This window comes from Anarhichas minor, unplaced genomic scaffold (genome assembly GCF_050575085.1).
Source record: "Anarhichas minor isolate MPS153535 unplaced genomic scaffold, ASM5057508v1 ptg000010l, whole genome shotgun sequence".
NCBI classification, from domain to species: Eukaryota; Metazoa; Chordata; class Actinopteri; order Perciformes; family Anarhichadidae; genus Anarhichas; species Anarhichas minor.
This window is the reverse complement of record NW_027466456.1, coordinates 7831846-7851916: the sequence shown is the minus strand read 5'-3', so window position 1 is coordinate 7851916 and position 20071 is coordinate 7831846. Positions and strand designations below refer to the sequence as shown.

The 20071-nt window shown below is 43.4% G+C and overlaps 1 protein-coding gene across 1 annotated transcript in view; it reads right to left on the bottom strand.

Moving 5' to 3' along the window:
* arhgef18b (rho/rac guanine nucleotide exchange factor (GEF) 18b) overlaps positions 1–20071 on the bottom strand; it is a 40908-nt gene that overhangs the window by 15862 nt on the left and 4975 nt on the right. The window contains exons 3-24 of the mRNA XM_076087987.1: positions 19360–19982; positions 18819–18999; positions 18010–18136; positions 17853–17901; positions 17168–17212; positions 16677–16751; positions 15994–16102; positions 15513–15699; positions 7613–7680; positions 6643–6688; positions 4998–5199; positions 4296–4402; positions 3640–3780; positions 2694–2944; positions 2382–2507; positions 2172–2289; positions 1772–2026; positions 1547–1623; positions 1150–1328; positions 941–1014; positions 421–606; positions 76–222 (exon numbers count right to left, since the gene is read on the bottom strand). Of these exons, the coding sequence (XP_075944102.1) occupies positions 76–222; positions 421–606; positions 941–1014; positions 1150–1328; positions 1547–1623; positions 1772–2026; positions 2172–2289; positions 2382–2507; positions 2694–2944; positions 3640–3780; positions 4296–4402; positions 4998–5199; positions 6643–6688; positions 7613–7680; positions 15513–15699; positions 15994–16102; positions 16677–16751; positions 17168–17212; positions 17853–17901; positions 18010–18136; positions 18819–18999; positions 19360–19982 (3373 nt within the window). The remainder of the gene's footprint in view (positions 1–75; positions 223–420; positions 607–940; positions 1015–1149; positions 1329–1546; positions 1624–1771; positions 2027–2171; positions 2290–2381; positions 2508–2693; positions 2945–3639; positions 3781–4295; positions 4403–4997; positions 5200–6642; positions 6689–7612; positions 7681–15512; positions 15700–15993; positions 16103–16676; positions 16752–17167; positions 17213–17852; positions 17902–18009; positions 18137–18818; positions 19000–19359; positions 19983–20071) is intronic.

Sequence of the window (20071 nt, the reverse complement as noted above, 5' to 3'; positions counted from 1 at the left end):
TAAAAGCCACTGAAATACAATTGCAAATCCATTAGATGGTCGACTTCCTCTGGGCATGGATCGTGCTGGACTCACTCTTACTGAGGATGGTGGGGCTGCTGTCATAGCCCCCGAAGGTATCCGCTCGCCTGGGCAGAACCCCGGAACCGCTCCCCTCCTCCAGCCGGGAGGTCGGAGCCTCCTCCCTCACTCCAGACTGCAGCAGGTTCTGCAGGTTCTCCACTGACGTGAGAGATAGCAAATTAAGGTTGAAAAGCTGGACAGAGGGAGATGTTTCGGGGGAATGTTTGCAAACTCAACAATGCCAATACCTACTGATTTATTACAGAGCTGCAGCGAGCAGTCCATGGATATAAAATTGACGAAATTCCCACCTCTGTATCTAAAGCAGATATACATATTATGGCAGCATTGTCCTACCCTCAGTGATAGCTCCTTTGAGCAGGGCCCCCCCCTGCTGGAGGTCTGAGGTGTCTCCTCGAAGCAGAAGTCTGGAACGTGAAGCTGCGTCCTCTAGACCTGCCACAGACTCTGCCATGTCCGCAAACAGCTGCAGCTTCTCAGTAAGAGCCTGGACGACCACCGTATCCTTCTGGCTCAGCCGTTCTACAGAGAGGAACATGAAATAGAACAGCAGAGGAGTTAAATCCTTAAAACAAAGGATGGGGGATGCAGGTGTTGTTGTCCCATGCTCACTCCTGCATCTATAGAACAACCCTTTACCACCCCCAAATATCCGTGGGTGTTTTAAAGAGCTTTTGTTGTCCTAAATCAGTTTCAATCTACTGAGACGAGATTTAGAGAAAAAGTTAAATCTAACTTCTAACAATTTTAAAGTTAATATGATGCAAGAGCACCCCCTTGTGGCCTACCACATCAACTATATGATTTCTCGGGGGGGTTCTTTATGCAAGTAATTTCTTACTTGATCTATAGTTACCTTGAAATTCTTTGAACCTGAAAGCTCGCGCCTCTTCCTCCTCGCTGAACAGCCTCTCTTCTGTATGAGGACAGCTAAGAGGGGACAGGACCAAAGACATTACAGACAGAGAAAGCAAACTTTCTTATGTTTTGTTCAAAAAATGTTCACAGAATGTAAATAATAGTAACAAACAGTCATGTATTTCTACTCTGTGTAAAAGCAGCTACCTCTCAACAGCTTGCCGTATGTGTGTCATCCAAGAGTTTCGCTCCTCCTTGGCGGTGGTGTGGATCTCGTACATCTCTGGCTCATTGGAGGAGGCGCAGATAAGAAACATGGCTTTCTCCTCATGGGCCACTTCCCTGACAATCAGCTTCTGAAGGGAGATCACTGACGGCTTGTTATCCTGAGTGGAGAACAATAAGAAAAAGGAAAGAGACAGAAGGGTGTGCCTTTTTGGTTACTGGTACTTCAAGGTAATACAGGTTGATTAATGACATTTACAGAGTATCGTTGATTGAATTCTGCTCATTTCTCTCTGCACATTACTCAAAGTTTTGCCTTTGATACGCACATTGTGTTTGTTAGATAGTGTCATGCTGACTGAATGGATAAATCACTCACCACTGTAGCAAATACATATCTCTGATCCTTCTCTTGTAGCAAGAGCAACACATCTGACAGAAGCACCGCAAGAATATCTGGAAGGACAGAATTTCATGTGTATCTTTTTATAATGTCAATTCATTCCAAAACTCTTCAAAAATAACCGGAATAACATAAATACATATATACACAAAACATATGTACACCTAGATAGTTGTTTTTTTTCATCATGCCATATGATACCTTTGAGCCTGCCAGAAGCAGCTTTCCAGTTGACTGTGCCCTCATGCAGCATACGTCTCCTGCCCTGCGCCAAGTCCTCCCTGCGAAACACTCGGCTATCTTTGATCTTCCCCAGTGCCTTTGGCTCCATCTTGTTGTGTATGTCCCGGAGTCGAGAGTTCTTCTCATGGAGATTAACCAGCATGTCAACCTGAACGATGGTGTCTTTAATCAGACCCAGCACCCGAGTCAGATCCTCATGCTCCTCTGTACCCGCTAGAGACAGACAAAAAAAAAAAAACATGTGACGGATACGGAAAAATTAAACTAAAATGTGTGACGTTATTCCTCACTAAATATATGGTTTTACTCTCCTCCATAGTGATTTATTTAGCAGAAACATGCATGTGAAATACTGGACCTTCAGTGTTCTGCAGAATGCGCTCCACTAGTACTGGGTACTTGGTGATGCGCTGCGTCACCAACAGAATACACTCGGTCACTCCTAACCTCCGCACAATGGAGAGGTTGTTGATTTTCTGAGAAGGAAAAGGCCATTTAATATAACCTTATACACTCAGCTACAGATGTGTGGATTAAATCGGATATCAAAAACCAGGAGGCGTCTTACCCGTATGATGTTCTGGAATTTTTTGTTGTTGTGCAGCTGTTCTTTGTAATAGCCGACAGCCTCCGTGTGGTGACTGCAGAAGTCTCCATAACTGTCCTTCATCCTTTCTCCTATCTCCCCTGAGAACTGGAGAACAAAGAAAACGGTTCCGTTTTCGCAGTCTGTGTTTGTGTGCTGGCCCATACTGCACTACGGCACATGTATTATGCTATTTACATATATTGTTGTGCATGTGTCACTCTTTGTATCTTGTTTGATGAAATCAATGCTGGGTGTTTGTTTGCATGCGAGTTCTACGTATCTCCTCCCTACCTGTGCGATCAGAATGTCTGCCACTCTGTTGATAATGTAGTTCCTGTCGTTGGGCGAAACAAGGTTCTCTCGCTGCCTCTCTTTGAGACGAGACAGGAAATGTGTGTGAAGCTCGAGGAGGTTTTCCAAACGGGGGAACAGACATTCCAGCCTGCCAGAGTCCATCTGGAGGTTCTCCTTCAACTCTTGGACATACACACGCAGCATTATCTTCAGTGTTCGCACATGGTGCATCTCTGTCTGCATGAGCTCTGTACAACGACATGAAGTCACACGTTAATGTTCTGCCATGTAAAACACATACACGTTTAACGCATTGCAACGATATGGACCGGCTCACAACGGGTGCTTTATGCCATCCAAACCTTCCTTAACCTATTTTTTTCCTTTTCATACACCTGGCTAACATAGTTCCTTGCAAAATAGTCCAAAAATGTCGGGACAACTCCACCACATCAAGGCCTGCTTAAAAGGTCTTATGGAATATTACTAAATATGTTTAAAACTTGTACTTAGCATTTTGTGGCTCCTGAGGGAGCTATGTGAACTGAAGCCTGAAGCGATGTCACTAAAAACTGAGGTTGAGGAGAAAGTAAGAAGTGTGCCCGCTCTGCTCGAGGCTACAATAGTTGCTACTAGCATAACACACCTGAATCTCCGACTGAGCAGTCAGTGGTGGAGTTGCATTGTGGGAAATATAGGCACCAGGTTGTGTCAAGAAAGACCAATGTGTGGAACAAAGAAAGACGATACAATAACAATGTTATAGTAATGCGATGCTAAATCAGTGGAGTTTGCTTTTAAAAGTAACCTTTTTTTTTTCTTTTTTTTCCTGCCATTGTGTGTAACACTGATGAGTCAGGATGACAGATCACCAAAACTATCCAATCAATGAGCTACTTGATTCCTTAGGTCGTGTGAACACGTCCTGAGGAATCACACTTACCATAAATCACATCCTGTCGCTTCACCGTTTCTTTAGAGTGCTTCTTAATATACTGCTGGTCAACCGCCAAACTCCATGACTCTACCTCCAGGTCCTGGGCATCAGACTCCAGATCAGCCCGCACTGCTGTAAAGTGAGCATCTGAGGAGAGGACCAGAGGCGTCAAAAACCATGACACGTTACAGTATTGTAGTACAGAAAAGGTTGGCTCCCCATTTGGCGTGAAATTGCATCCATGTCCATGTTTAGGTCAGTCTCTTCAATGAAATCATTTAGAGGGGAGAGAAGACGAAGGAGAGAGACGAAGTAGCTCTTCCATGGTAAGTGTGTGCCTGATGAACAATAAACCTTAAAAAACAGAGCAGCTGAGGGAAAAAGATGGTGCAGTAGCTCTTTGCATTTAGTAAGCTAGTGCCCAGTTAGCCTGTCTTCCTCTCCCACACACTACAACTTAATGAGACAGGGTGAGGTCAACCTGACTCCACAAAATACACTCACACACCCTCCTCCCTGGATTTAAGAAAACTCCCTTAAGACAAGCTTTAACTCTGCAACCGATCAGTCAGCTGATTACAACCGAGTGCAATTACAACCGAGTGCGGAAAGTGTGACTTTCAAAATCGAAGTTCGATCCCCTCCTCAGTGAGTCAACTCACCTTCGACGATGATGGACTCGGTGGTGGAGGGAGCGAGGGAAATGGCGTCTTCGTTGCAGCGTTTGGAGCGGAGAGCATCCGTCTCATCCATCTCCCCAGGGAGGGATCTGAGGGACGACAACCACAAGTCCAAGGTGGCATACATGCTGACACTGAGACTAATGTAATCACCCTAGTATTCGGTAGCCTAAAATCAATTGATAAGCCAACATGTACATTTACAGGCAGCTAGATTTTTCTTTCCTTCTTCCCTACTTATTGTTGCCCATCTACGACTCCCTGTCTTCTGCTCTTGTTTACAACTTCCCCATGCCTCTGACTCTCTCCCCCGCTCCCACCGCCTTCCCATCTCGTTACATATTTTCTTAGAGACGCAGCAGAAAGTAGTCCAGTTCTGAGAGCCGTCTAGACTCAGACATATTATCAAAGACAGCTTGCCTTGATATGTCAACTATAAATACACAAAATAGTATTTCAGCATCAAAGAATCTAAAAATATCCAGCATTAACATACAGCAGGTCCGGTAAACATCTACAAAATGATAGATTTAAGAGGAATATAGCTCATTTGTCTGGTGGTTTTTGAACTCCAGGTAAAATAGGAATACTGTCATTCAGGAGCAATCTTTGTTAAAAAGAAAACAGTTACAAAGAAAGAGAGAAATAAGGAAAAAGTCCAACTTGCAAGGCAGAGACACTCACCCTGAGCTGTTGTGGTGACGGAGGCTGTGGCCAAGGCTGGAGCTTGCGGTGTAGCTGGTGGAATGGGCGGCAGGCGGCTGAGTGCTTGTTCCCCACAAACTAACGGTCATGCCTGGGGTGCTATGAAATCCTGAGTGGCCACCCAGGGCCTGTAATGAGGCTAGGCCCGAATGCTGCCGCTCCCTGTCCCGGTCTTTTAGCGCTGGGGAGGAAAGACGAGAGACTGATGAAAGGAGAAAACGAGAGGACAAGGAGGAAGAAGAAGAAGAAGAAGAAGAAGTTGAGAAACAAAGTGAGAGAGAGCAAGAAGGTGACAGGCGAAGAGGAAACGAGGATGCTGAGGATGAAGAGGTGGGCGGCTGTTCGTTTGACTCCTTTCCGTGTCGACCCCAGTGTTTTTTTAGCCAAGATCTAGGCGGGGATCGGAAGAATCTGCAGGTGGTCATGTCGCGGTGCATCAACACTCGAACACCAACATGTCTGGACAGACCCAACGATGAGGTGGAGGAAGAGGAGGATAACTTAGCAATCCTGGAGAAACCTTTGGAGGTCCCCGTGGTTTGGGTAGTGGCTTCGGTAACTGCCAGCTCCATTGTGAATTTCTCAAACTAGGAGGAGTGGCAGAATGAGCTTTGCAACAATCCAAACTCCAAGGTGAGAATCAATAATGTCCGTTGAAGGTATCAGTAGCAGGTATTACCGCTAAAGCAATAAGTGATGTGCCTTCACTGGTGTAAACTAGGAGAAGCAGAGGATGACACAAAGCCTGGTTTATATATATATATATACACACACACGACCCGCCCAGATCCTTAATGTCCCACATCGCTCGTTCTCGAATTTTCTGATTCTTCGCTTTTCCCCAATTCCTCTCTTCCCGACCCCCTGCACGAGCTACTGATTGACCAGAGCAGAGCAAGAGCAGAAATCAGTTGTGGCTGACAGGACCCCAGCTGTTCAGAGTAGAATAACAACTGCTCCAGAAGATTAACTTAAGCTGCTGCTGCTGCAGCCGCTCATGTCTCCTGCGGGTTCAATCGCGTGCAACAGGACCTGCTGAATGTTACAATTGATTGACCAATTAATGATAATGAATGAGAGCACACTGCAAATTTAACAGGTCAAGTTACCTTCAATCTAAACTTATATTCAGTACAAGAAACATTGTTGGGAGAATCTGACACTTTAAAAATATAAATTGTTTAGCTTCCTTTCTCTTTGTGTATACAAGCCGGAGAAGCGGCTGCGCCCTTGAGCGGCGCCGTATAATATACTCCTGTGTATAAATGGTACAAAATTACTAAACCTATCTTGGGTTTAGAAAATAATTGAACCAGAGGTAAAGCACCTGACTTCTTTCAACAATGGCCAATCATCACCTTTGCCTACGGTCTGTTGGAGGCCAATCACCTCGCTCAGTGTGCAGGCAGACACACATATACCACAGAAACCCAGACGCACACATACACACACATACAGGAGGAGAAAGAAAGACAACAAGTCCATCTGTTTCATCCTCTGCAAGCCCCCAAAGACAAATCCTGCTTTTTAATTTGACACATGGGGACTAAAACAATCTTGCTGTCCATCAATGTACTTAGTGGGATTTACAAGGTGTACATCTGCACATGCACATTCTGCTTACCGAGATTTGAAGATCTTGATGAGCAAGTCCTCGCCGATGAATCTCTCTGTGCGGAAAAAATGAGTGACGGATTACAAAATGGCAAGAAATTTAGTTTCATAAGAATGGACAGAGACATGTCATCTTCAGTGGAGTTGTCTTAAATGTCCCTGTCCCTGAATGAAAGCACAACTTTTGGATTTATGCTTCTCTGTTGAGGTGGTGCAGTTGCTACATGTGGAGGCTCTGCTGCTACATAGAGGGTTCCCTGATAATATTAATAAGTACCACCTCAAAATGTAACCACAGAGCATAAAACATGGGCTACATACAGAAAGCAACAACTGAGGTTGCAGGTGCAGGACGTGTTTGCTGACAGTGAAAACGAAAAAAATTGCAGAAAAGCTTAGAAATCTCATATTCAGTGACGTTAAGACACATTTCAATTTTGCAATGTAGCATCGTCATTCATATTGCAAATACTTTTTCTGTCACAATTGTCATTCACTATTACTGCCATTGTTCTTATTACATTTTGACACCGTTTTTTTCACGAATGCAAATGACAAACTTATGCGTCTCATTTGCGGTGCAGTCAGTCGGTAAAAGACGTAATTTCGTTCGCCATTTATCAAAGTCCACAGCATCTTTTCACGGGACTTTCCAGCTGGTTGCTGTCTACAAACAGTCAACACAACAGTCTCTGTTAACAAACAGAAGAAGAAGGCAAATGCAGCAACAGAGGCTTCGTTTAGTGACGAAACACAAAAACTCTGTCACCTGTGGCAGGACTGCAATAAAGACGATGACTGACCTGGTTAAAATTTTATTAAAGGACCATAAAAGTAAGACATTATGTCTGCTGTTGGCGATGTACAATCGTGGTGGTACTTTCATTTTAGCTCTCTGAGAGAAAGAGGTTGGTACTAAAGTGACTTCACTACAGCCAAGCCTCCGGCCCTGTTTTTCTATGCTCCAGCGTAGTGTTTACCTTATTCCTGCTGCTGGTGCACTCACCCAGCAGAGACTTGCAGCTCTTGTGAACGTTCACAGCACAATCTGAAAAACAGCAGGACAGGAACACAGAGTCAGTGTTGCATTAGCTACAGAGTACACGGTACAGAGGCAACAGTGGTGGCTTCTGAGATGGAATATGTGCGGGGAAAATAAATCAGTGTGAAATTTCAAAAAAACAATCCAACAGCTCCCTGAAGGCAGTCGTAAAAGTAAAAAGGGTGGAACTCAAACAAACGCACTGCAATGGTGCTGAAATAAAAGCCTGCAGGCATGTCTTCTTCAGCAGTCGCTATCGACTATCACAAAGTCAAGTATTTGTTTTCAGACGTGTATTCTTATCAACTCAAAGAATCACTTCTGGCTCCTGTTTGTTTACACAAACAAGATACAAAGTGGCATTGTAGACGGGAACTCCCTTTATCTCAGTAATAGGTTCGTCTTTTTGTCCACGTTTCTCCCTGCGTGGAAAACAAAGCCACTGACGTCAGGTTTAGCTGACACGACTGATTGAATCTCTGCTGATTAACGCAGATACAAATCAAAGTTGTTTTGGAAAAACATGCCGCAGAGGCATTAAGTCCTCCACTCCGTGTTCTACTGGACAGACAAAACACGTAAAAACAAAACAGTTCAATCTTTCAGCCCGACTACATACTGTATAAGGGAAGCAACATAAGCCTTTCGTGAAGGGCCAAGGCTGGCCGAACGAATGAAGTTATCACTATGCAAAGTCTAATCCCAACCGGGCCATGTAAAACCAGGCTGACGTGGACAAGACGCATACACATGGCCTCAATGCAAAACATATCCAGATGCACACAGGCGAAGAGATACATATGCACACTAAAGCGAGGGCTGCTTCTCCGTACAGAGGCTGATCAGTGGAAACGGGGTCGGCGAGTTTAACAGCCTGAGCTAATGCAGCCATTAGTGAAAAGCAGACTTTAGCTGACAGCAACAAGCAGGTCACTCAATACTGGGAAATACCAAAAGAAAATCACGTGTCAGTGATTTGTGTGTGTTTATCGTTCACTGGTATTTAAGTGCTCAGCTTTCTACGACAGCAAGGGTCCTAATGTTATGAAACTATCTCAGCCTCATTGTTTATGGCAGGTAACAAAGTGAACATGGGGCATGCGGCTGTATGGCGATTGTTTGAAGCTGCATAGCTTATTGTGAAAGGTGGCCCTCCTGTGAACAACAGAGTGAAAACATACTAGCAACTTCCACTAGCTGCTGTAAAGCCTGCTGCAAAGGCCTCGGTTGCCCTTCCCCTTCTGTGTGCTGCTGGTACAATGGAAACAATGACAAAAAGCCTTCTTCCTATGCAGTGAAGGCACGAAGCAGAGAGATAATCATGTTTGTGTGCAAGGAAAGTGAGGAGGAATGAAGAATAGGTGAATATACAACGTCCTTTATATAAGAGAGTGTAATCTATCTGTCCCTTTTAGATCGAGCCCTAACCCCTTTACTCATCATTTCACTTCATTCATAATCTCAGAACCCCTCTGTCGCCCTCTCTCTAGTACTAAATGAACAACTGCTGGCCGAGCTGGAGGAAAAGAAAACAGAAACTGGCTTTTGAATAATCTTCACCAGCAGAGCTGTGTCCCTCTTTGAGTCGGGTCCAGCAGTGCTGAACTACTGAAGCCCAATGCGGACCAACAAACGTATCAGCAGTCATGTCGCCACACTAAGAGAAAATATTCCACCTCGCTCCAACTAATGTGCAAAATTCCAGTTTCTCTGAACAGCCTGGATCTCTCACACAAAATGCACAACAAGCCTTCAAGGTCTAATAGAGTCTATCAAGTAAGTAGAGTACATCTTAACAAAGCTCACAAACCGACTGCGACCAGGCTGGGAAAACCATTGCTAACAACGGGAAAAGATAAGAGACAAACGATAGGTTGAATAAAAAGCCATGTCACTGCCAAAACATAATTTGAAGTCATCAAATAGGAACCCAAAAGTAAGCTGTTTCTGTTATAATTGTGGAGGTGATTATACTCAAACTGCATTCAAAAGATTTTTTGCCAAACGAAAAAGAAATCCAAAGATAAGGAAGAACACCGTGTCTTCTGTTCACTGATATCACAGACCTTATCGGCAGTGACTCGTTGCAGCCACAGTACAGACCACCTTGCCATTTGGCAATAGCAAACAAATTCTCCACCAGAAAATGATTAACAACCAACAAATCAAAGTAGTCACAGCTCAGGCCAGTTTTTAACTGTCAGAGTGGTGTCAATCCTCAGGAGGACGTAGTCGTAGTGAGTGTTGTCCAGCTCGGCCACTCTTGAGCGGTGTGATAAGTTCCAGCCACTCACTCATGTGAGCAGTACTGTGGTTTGCAGTGAGCTCCTCGAGACACTCAGCAGCACCCCCCCCCCCCCCCCCCCATCAAAACCACCATCATCTGCTGACTGGTAACCAGCCCATCATACAAGAAGCACACATGTGGTGTACAACCCACAGTTCAGTGAGTCACTCAATTAACTAGAAATGCAAACGGAGCCTTGGGCCCGACTGCGATCTGAAGACTGATAAAGCAGAATTTTCTATGGCTTGCCCTGGGGTGGCGGAAAAATATGCTAACCAATAGAGATAAATTATTAAAACAAGTTATCACCTGTGCTACAACTCCTCCACTAAAGAGAGAATGTGTTGCCTCCTGGTATCTAAGACACTGGAATCAGCAGAACTCTTGATAGCTCCGGGTGTGTCTTTCCTGGGAAACAGTAACTCATACAACAGGATACTTAAAAGTAGTTTTATCATATTGCCCTGCCCCGTTGTTGTTAGCCGCCTGTACTCTGTCAAGCTGTCGAAGCCGGCCAGACTGTTACTAACAGCACTCCCTGAAGAATTATATCATCAGTAAAAAGCTGTCTAAGAGAGAAGCAGACAGGAGGGTTCACAATGCATTTGAAGGATATATAAGACAGAAGCTATCACTATTTCACCTGCCCCGAGCACCCATGGGGGCAGCCACTATCAGAGCTCAGGTCCACCAATAATAAGTTTGTAAACATCCTTGTCGACTAATCAGCCAAACTAATTAATCTGTGGCCCTCTAGTACACGCACACTAAATATCTATCTGCATTGTTAGACAAACCTGTTTCAATCCTTTTCATGAAATCTATGTTTAGACTTTCAGGTTTCATTTTCAGTTTTAAAGCATTCTCCAAAAATCTACATTGAGTTCCTGTCCATGCACGCATTCATTATCAACTCCTTAAAATATCTTGGGGGAGTAAATGTAGGGTTAGGGTAATATTTGCTGTGGTTTCCTTCCACCGTTCTTGGTATAACCAAGTGAAACAACCATGTTAAAACCACCCTACCACCCTATGCAGTTCATAGAGAAATACTGCGACCACAAATGAGGAAAAGGGCACAACAGCTGTTTTGAAGGTATTGCTTCTTCTTTTTTTAACTTATCACCTGTTTCCTGTGTATGTAAGAGGCTACTCCTAATTCCCTGCAACAATACTGACAAAAAACATCAACACTTGGGGGGAAAACCCTGAAGTGGCCAGCCAAACCATGACATCATCTAGTGAAACAGGGGCTCAGTGGGCTGTTTACTCTGTGAATCGAAGCATCTCCGCCCGGTCACATTTCTTGCCCAAATAGGAGGGTCGTGGTTACTATAAAACACCAGCAGCATACAGATAATACTAGAAGATCAAGCTTGGGGAAAGCTACAGCAAACGTATATCTAGATCAAAATAAATGTTGTATTCTACAAGTCTTATTATTTCACACACTAAATGTATTTCTCCTTTAGTGATCAGCCCCCTTTATGAAACTGACTTAATAAGGTCAATAGAAACTATGAAAAGATAACGATAACAACAGTTTGGAGATGAAAAGCTACTGAGAAGTACTCAGAGGAGACATGGAGGCAGTCAGACTTTGAATCTTGTAAAAAGGCAGACACCCAGAGTCCTGCACGCTGCAGGGCAGAGCAGTGATGCATGGAGAAGTGGTGTGCTAACAGGGTGAGATGGGTGAGACCCAGAGTCAGTGGGGTGGGTTGTTATGCACCGGCAGACCTGCCAAGCACAATTAGCACCATGTGACCCAGAGAGAGAAAGCTTAGTCAGAACAGAGAGGCAAAAAGACAAAGAAAAGCAAGAATAACATAATTTATCACATCGAGGATTATAGAGTTTCATAACACAGAGCCAGTTAGCTGCACAGTCTCTGAGCCAACTATAACGGGGTGGGAGTAGCAGAATGACAACAAGAGACAGTTAACTTATAACATCCTCCACTTACACGACAGCTCGCGATCCAACCGTAAATTGTGTACCAACCCGTGATTTCCCCGTCATGTTAAAAAGGCAACAGCTGAGCAGGCTAGTGCAGTTCAACAGCTGACTTCGGGTAAAATAACAGAAGTTATCTTGGAAGCTAACGTAAGCTAGCAATCACCTGTTGAGCTCCGTGCAAAGTCTGCAGCCAGCAGCCAAAGACAAACTTCTGAAAAGAGCCACACGAAGTGAAACCGAGGGGGACGTTGTGCAACAACAACACGCGACACAATACGAGTCGATGTATTCTGTTGTTATAACTTTGAGCTTATTAAAGCTAACTGCTAACTCAACTAACCTTGTTTTATTTTAATAGAAGCGGTTGAACGCAGGCTAACGCGCTAGCATTAAGTGGCTAATAGTTAGCTTTACGTTAAGCGTAACTGGAATTTAATTTGGGTCAATTTGTGATAAATTAAATATCGAATTAGTTCAAGAAGTGTGTCTCCCTTTTTAAGACACCGACTCAACCCCGACACAACACTCACGGTTTAACAAGCGTTTGGTTGACTATCATTAGCATATAGCTGCCTAGCTAGCGGCCAGGATGCCCGAAAAGTCCATTGAGCGAAACAACAGGAGTGATCCACCTGATCCCGCTTGAGACCATCGCTCCAGTAGCTGCCTCTTACCGTTCCAACGGTTACCGGGTTTATCTGAATCAGCTGCATCCAAAAGGAAATGTCGTCCGTCCGTAAGATAGACAAAACAGTTCGACCATTGAAGTCAACAGCAACAAGTATCCCACATTTTTGGTTTTGTCCAGTTTTGTGTGCTACTCTCACTGGGAACAATCTCTGGCATACAAACGACGCATTCCACAGGCTGAATCCCCACAGGGCTTGGTTCAAATTAAAGGGACACTCACTTGTTTTCTCACGCGCGTGTGTGTGTGTTTGTACCAACAGCACATTAAGTGTCAAAATATAGGATTTGTAACTGCATCACTCTAAACAGTCATGCTTGATGACTGGGGACAGACAGAGAGACAGGCCTTGATGCGTTATTGGGTTTCTGGTTAATGTCTAAAAGAAGCAGTGCAGTCTGAAGCACACTGGGCGTGTGGTGCCCTTTGCTTTGGGTTAATATACCAGAACAATTTTGTTTAGTAAGCACACTATTTAAAATAATCATACAGTATATCTCCTCACGCCAGAGAACAGGATTTATAAATGTTCTGGACATATTATGGCCTTTGTCTCCCACAGAATAGAATGAGCGAGGAAACTGAAACAGCACTAATTTTAAAAACAGTTCTGTTTCCTTGCTCCTTGTTTGAAACTTTATTTGGTGATGGGGAATTCTCCACCAACAGACCACATGGCTTAGGAGAAGACAGTCTCTGAATTACAATAATGTCAGCAGGTGTGTGCCACAAGTCTGACTGCATGTCACGAGGAAATACAGTGTGGGAGTATAAACTTCTTCTTTTTTTTAAACTATAATTGCATCACAAAAAGTACACTTTAATTCTAATTTTGATATATAATAAGATAAATGTCTGCGTATTTCTATGCTACTTTATGCATACAGCTGCAGTTTCTAGTTATTTACAAAATGCATGATCTGTTTATAGATTATGATGCATTGTTATAAATTAAAACCCCAAATAGTGAATTTCTGCATTATAAGTACTTTACATTTTGCTGCTGTTACTTATTTGGACCTTTACTTATAATGGATATGTTAAAAAATGTGCCGTCAAACAGGGCTGGGCGATATGTCCGAAATCTTCTGTCACAATATGGCAAAATAATCACATCTGAGAAATTTTAGTTAGTAAGTGCTTGTTATTATGAATTTAGACAACATTTGTGTATCACGATATCTCGATATATGATTTCATCAGATATGATTCCTTTGAAAGACGACACTTTATCATTTTGAATCCTTATCGCCCATCAGCTCTGGTGTTAAAGAACATTTTATTTAGGGATGTTACACAACTATGGTGTTAATCTTCACTGATAATTGCCATTTCATTTTTACATCACTGTATTTGCGAATTTCTTAAGTCAAACTGCACTTTAGTACAACCTTATGCAACGGATCTACTACCAAATGCTGTTGTAAGAATTATCATACACAACAATTCCTTAATGCCAAAACGTACCCCATCCATTTCTTCACTTTAAACTCTTTTGATTATTTAATCAATAAGAGGCTGTTATTGTAAACATATGTTATAATAAAAAAAGTATTACTCCTGCTATTTTAAAGTGCTATCACAGTTTGACTCCTTGGATCAGAGTTCGCCCACTGCACTGTACTCACAAACACACGTCTGTCATTAGGTATTGCAGGCTTATCAGCTGGCCTACAGGCTGCATATGAGAAAAAATGGAGTCGCGGAATGTTGAAATGTCCTGTGCAGGTCTACTCCACAAATGGACTCACAAAGCTGTGGTTGGTCCAAAAAAGCAACGCAGCACACGAAAGACGCAGGAATTGTGAAGAATATTTCAAGCCAGAGCAACAAAGTCAAGTCGTGCTGTGGGTTCACATAAACATCTGTCAGGCGATGGTGCTAATATATCAGATAACACATCTAAACAAGTGAGCTGAGTTGTGCAAAACTAGAACCCACAATAAGGACACAGTGTGAAAAGGTGTGCAGACTGTGTTGTCAGTGTGTTTGATTATTAAATACTTTAGAAGGTTATATGCTGTTTACAGAGGAACTGAAAGAAAGCACCATCTTATTCACAGCAGAAACGTGCAAAAGAAAAGCCACATTCAATATGATGAATGCCATGTACTGTGATTATCCCTTTCTGGGTTATGACATAGTTGTCAAAAGAAAAAGTGAAAATTGTATGCAGTGTTTTTATAATGCTGTAATCTGCCTCATAACAAATATGTCAACAAGTTTATTTTAAGGTGCAAAATATGAGATTGGGAGCACTTCAATTGCCTCTCAATGGCTCTCAACATGGCGAAGGCAAACCGGCAGCACATTGCTAACGTGGCTAACAGCATTAACAGTGCAAACAACGGTGAAAGTGCTAACAGAGCTAACAGTGTTTACCTGAGGGGGGATACGTGAGTTAGCCTGTTGGGTACACTCACATGCACGAACATGCACTAAAAGCATGCTCTGCCCGGATTTGTCAACAAAGCAAGAAGAAGCTCAGATAACAGCGCACACAGACGGCAAGCGACTTCCTTCTCTGCTCAGGTAGACATTACTCCACTATATCTTTACATAGCAAATAGTTGTTTGGTTGGGTATTTATGTTCAGAATGTTAAATACAGCTCCTTTAAAATAACATTTTAAGTCAGAAATAATAATGTCTAAAAAGAGTATTTGAGTGTTTCCTGAACAATTCATGAATGTGTTATGATTCATTACAGTTTCCTGGGGGGTTGTGGCTCTGTTTGTTTGAGTGCTCGTATGCTTGAGTGCTCCGACAAGTGTGTGAGTGAGCATTCATGCAGTAGCGTGGGTTTAAATGGGTGCGTTTGTGTGTGAGCGGAGCACCTGTGCATGTGTGTCAGGCTGAGAACAAGCGTAGGTGCGTGTACACCTGTGGTTGCGGTGTTACTCACTCATGCACTGCAGGCCATGCTTTCTCTGCAGGGTCTTGCTGCACAGTGAGCAGGTGGCACAGCTGGAGAAAGCGCCTGGCACCAAATAATGCCCATTGCTGCTTCTGCTGCCACAAACTTTCTCTTTAGCCTCCCGCTCCTTCTCCTTCCCCCTCTCTTTCTGCTGCTCTTTTTCTCGGTTCTTACCCTGCAGAGGAACAAGAAAAGCAAACACAGGGGGGGGGAGGTTTTTACATGCAAATTTGTGTGTTCTCTTTCACTTTGACACATACTGCATGGCTGGGTATGACGTTGCATAACCGTGTCAGAGGCAGGATATATAACAGGGTTAGTGTAAGTGGATTATTGACTTGTGTGTGCAGCAACATGCACACCAGGGGACTGTTTACACCTCAGGATTTGGTCTTTTTTAATGATAATCAGTCTATATATTCCATTGGAACGCAACATGGTGAAACGTGTGTCTGTGGCATAGGTTTACCTTATCTTTGTTGAAGGAACCAGTCACCCTGTTCCTCAGAGAGCTGAGAGTCCTCTTCACCTTGGTGCCTTTCTCCACCTTCTCTGTACGATCATCCACCTCTTCAGTCCTTGTCAAAAGAGCAGAAAATGGAATACACACCAAGAAATAATGGAAATACAAACATACAGAAATAGAATCTGACGGAATTTAATCATCTCATACGCACATTAATATTTACTGAAAATTGTCTATTTGATCATCTTGAAAGTCTTTTAAAAATGTCTTTTAAAAAGCGTAAGTCAAGAAAAGACAGTGTTTATCTTGTGCAAGTTATATGATTATACGTCATAATGGTTACACTCTTTCCTGCTTGACAATGTGAAAGTTAACACACATGAAATTCATAATGTAAAACTTTCAATATGTGAAAGATTTTCTCAAATAGTTACAGTTGCAGTGATGGGAAAATGAATTTGAATGTTTCAATGAAAAGAAACCACATCACTTCCTACCCAAGAGCAGTTTTCACTTCATGTTTTAACCTTTTTGGTTTTGATCATACTCTGTAATAGACGGTCAATAAAACAGCTCTATGCAAATACACAAGAAACATATCAAGCATAGTTATGTGGACATTTTTATTTTCACTCAAAACTTGTAGACGTTAGTGATAAGGGAACAATGATAAGGACAGTACTTACTCATGAGAGAGGAACTCGTACCAAGTGACATTTCCTGTAACTTTGCTGTCTGATCTGTTGTTCCTCTCCTTCGCTCTATGAAGGACAATGAGATTGTGGAGAGAGACCCCATGAGAGACGTTTAAAGCAGTTCAAGTGAATAGACAATCTGAGAGTATAACATGGTGTAGCCAGCAGTGCACTTTTAAGTGATGCGTTTCACTCGGTCAGCTGGGTTTCATTGTCAAGTGAGCTCAACGTCAACTCGTGATTTTGTGAACAAAAAAATAAAAAACTCTAGTGTTCCATAGACTCTTTCAAGAGATGATGGAATACTGTGACAGGGCCCAAACAGGCACATGCAAACACACATGCCAAAAACATGCATGCATGTAAACACACCTACACACACACAGTGCAGTGCTCCCCCTAATCATAATCTGGCTCTGCTGCTGCTCTGAATACTGGGACGAGCGTTTGAGCTAGCAGACCTCCCTCTCCTGTTTACTTACCCATGGTACAGCTTTAGCTCCAGCAGAACTTTCTGTACCATCAGCCTAAGACAAACAAGACACTGAGGTTGAGTGGGGGCTGCCAAAGGGGAGGAGAGGAGAGGAGAGGAGAGGAGAGGAGAGGGGAGGAGAGGGCAAGACTGCTGGGAGCTAGGTGTCAAACTGTGATTTAGGGAAGAATCCTCCCTTGTCTGCTGCGTCCACACAATCGCCAGAGCACATATACACACACACACACACACACACACACACACACACACACACACACACACATACTAAGGGGCCATCTAAGGAGCTGGGCAAGAGGACTGTGGGAGGAGGAGGTTGCAGACATATGACATGGAGCAGAAATGTCAGGAGGGAACGGGGAAAGACCCCCCCCACCCTCCCGTTATGTGGGAGTACCAGACTATAATAATTTACAACTACAGGACAGTATGTGAACTATTGCACTGAAGCATTCAAAAGCTATAGGTATAATTTACAGGACACAAGTAATCAAAAGTTGCCTCCTGTGGATCAAACCAGAGGAGTATCTGTTTTTTATTTCTTTCGAGCATCATTAAACCTGAGCTGCCATTCAGTCTGAGGCATCTTCTGGAAAGGAAATCGATATTCCACCACATATTGCGAGTCATAAAGGCGTGTAACCCCAGCTGGAGATGTAATTGATGTTTAGGCTTACGTGTGTCCTTCAGTAGAATGTAAGTTCTCTTCAGGGTCGAACTCCTCTGCTGCAGAAGAGAAAGATGAAAAGGTCAAATATGATGAAAACAGCTGCCTGCTGAGTGCAAAACACATAAACAAACATGTACTCTACGTGTACAAAAGCTCTGCCCCACCTCCTGCTGCCATTGCGGCCTGTTTGGATGTCTGCACAACACGAGAAATGTGCGCAGCACGGGAACATTCGTCTGTGGCGAGGATCTCTGAGCGGGAGTACAGATGCCTGCCAGGCACACCACTGGCCTGAAAGCATTGAAGGGTAAACACACATGTACATCACATGCACATTTGATCTGTTTTACCTCCACCCCCCCAATATACAGCTGAAACACTTAGCATGATAACTTTTACCTGCAGCGGCCTTTATGAGTTGGCAATTTATGTTGCAACACTTGATTTAGTTATTTTCATAATTGTGCACATATCACAAAGACTCCACCAAGAGTTGTCTTATTGTCAACAAATCGCAAGAAAGAACAACAAGAATGATTTGATCTGTATCATCTGTTTGGCAAAAGCTGGCGAGTTCTGTTGTTGTCCAAAAAATATTAAAACACTCATCAATGAGCCAAACTGTTGCCCTTCATTACCATGAACGCACACACACACTGTAGTTTATTTTGAGTCAATCCCACATACACTGTCCCGTTGCTGTAAATAATCACGAGAGCAATACATGTGTATTAATTCAAAATAGTCCCCAACAAATTCACTACATCCTCCTGTCTGAGCAACATTTGCTAAAAATCTTTAGTAAATTGCTTAGCCTTTTTATTTAAGATTAAAGTATACGTTTTTAATTTTATCTGTGACCTGTTTTTAAGGATTTATCAGTATTCAGTGGAAACCAATGGGTATGGAGCTGGCGTTTTGGTCTTGTGGTAAGATTAATAATCTGTATAATGTGTCACCATTGCTTTATTACCATGCTAGTGACTCTGGCTCTTGGACAGGGGAACCTCAGCCTGGAGTCATCTGTCTCCTCTCCAGGACATGCTGTGCAGCTGGAGGTCTGCGGCTGGGTGGACTGGAAGAGACCTTTCTCTCCCTCTTCATCATCCTCTCTCTCTCCATCGCTGTCCATGGCCATGGTATCCAGACTCAGTCTGGCAGCAGAGCAGAGCAACAAACACACACACACACACACACACACAGCAGAGGGTTCAGTGAAAAGTATCTATTAACCACACAAAACATTTGAGCGAAACATGATACTCTATGAGTTTATATGTGTGCTGTTTTCTGGTTTCACTTTCATTAAGTATTTCGGTGCACTGGTTATATTCTCGACCAAAAGTAGCCCAGACTGCATTATTTTAGAGGCTGTGAAAGAACAACTAAACCACCAGAAACACTGAGCTCAGCTAAAACACATGAAGGACTTTAGATTTGGGTGGTTGTATTTATCCTTATGAGATTGTTCTCTTCAATTCTCTCCATCCTTTACAACCATCTGTCCATCTTACCTCCTCCCCAGGTTGATGGGGGACAAAGGGACACCCCAGCTGTGCCTCCGAGACGTTGACATGGATCTGACCAGAATAGGAAAGCTGTCCAGGTCTGGCTCTCCGTCTAACTCCATAGTGAGTTGCTCCTTTACTTTTTCTGATCCTGTTATTCCTTTTGCTGTTTCCATTGATCCCAACAGTCCATTCAGATTAATTGTCAAGCTAAGCCCTACAGCAGGGCCTGAGGAATCACCGCTGTCAATGATACAACCCGGCAATAACTTTGGACTAAGCTGAGTGACCACAAAGTTTTGATGACGTTCCTCTGCAGGGTGTAAATAGAAGGGGGAAGAAGATGGTGCATTGACCTGAGTGAAGTGTGTGCTCAAAGGAGTCTGCACAGGTTGGTTGATAGCAGGAGTGTCTGAGTTTAGGGACACCTGGAGGCCAACAGTTAGGGTTTTGCTCTCTGTGACTGTGGTTAATGTGGATGCAGTCGACTGTGCAGCCGGTATCCCTCCTTCCAGGTCTTTAAAGTACTCAGAGTCTTTGAGTGAAGAGCTGAGTCTCACCAGGTCCTCCAGACTGCTGTTCACCTCCGCACAGGGGCAGTCATAGTCGCTGACTACTGAACACGCATCCTGCAAATCAGCAAAGGAGGCAGAAAAGTGTAGGATTTAAAAGCAGAGGAGAAACAGAGGTACGAGGATAGACATGGAGAACAGAAAGG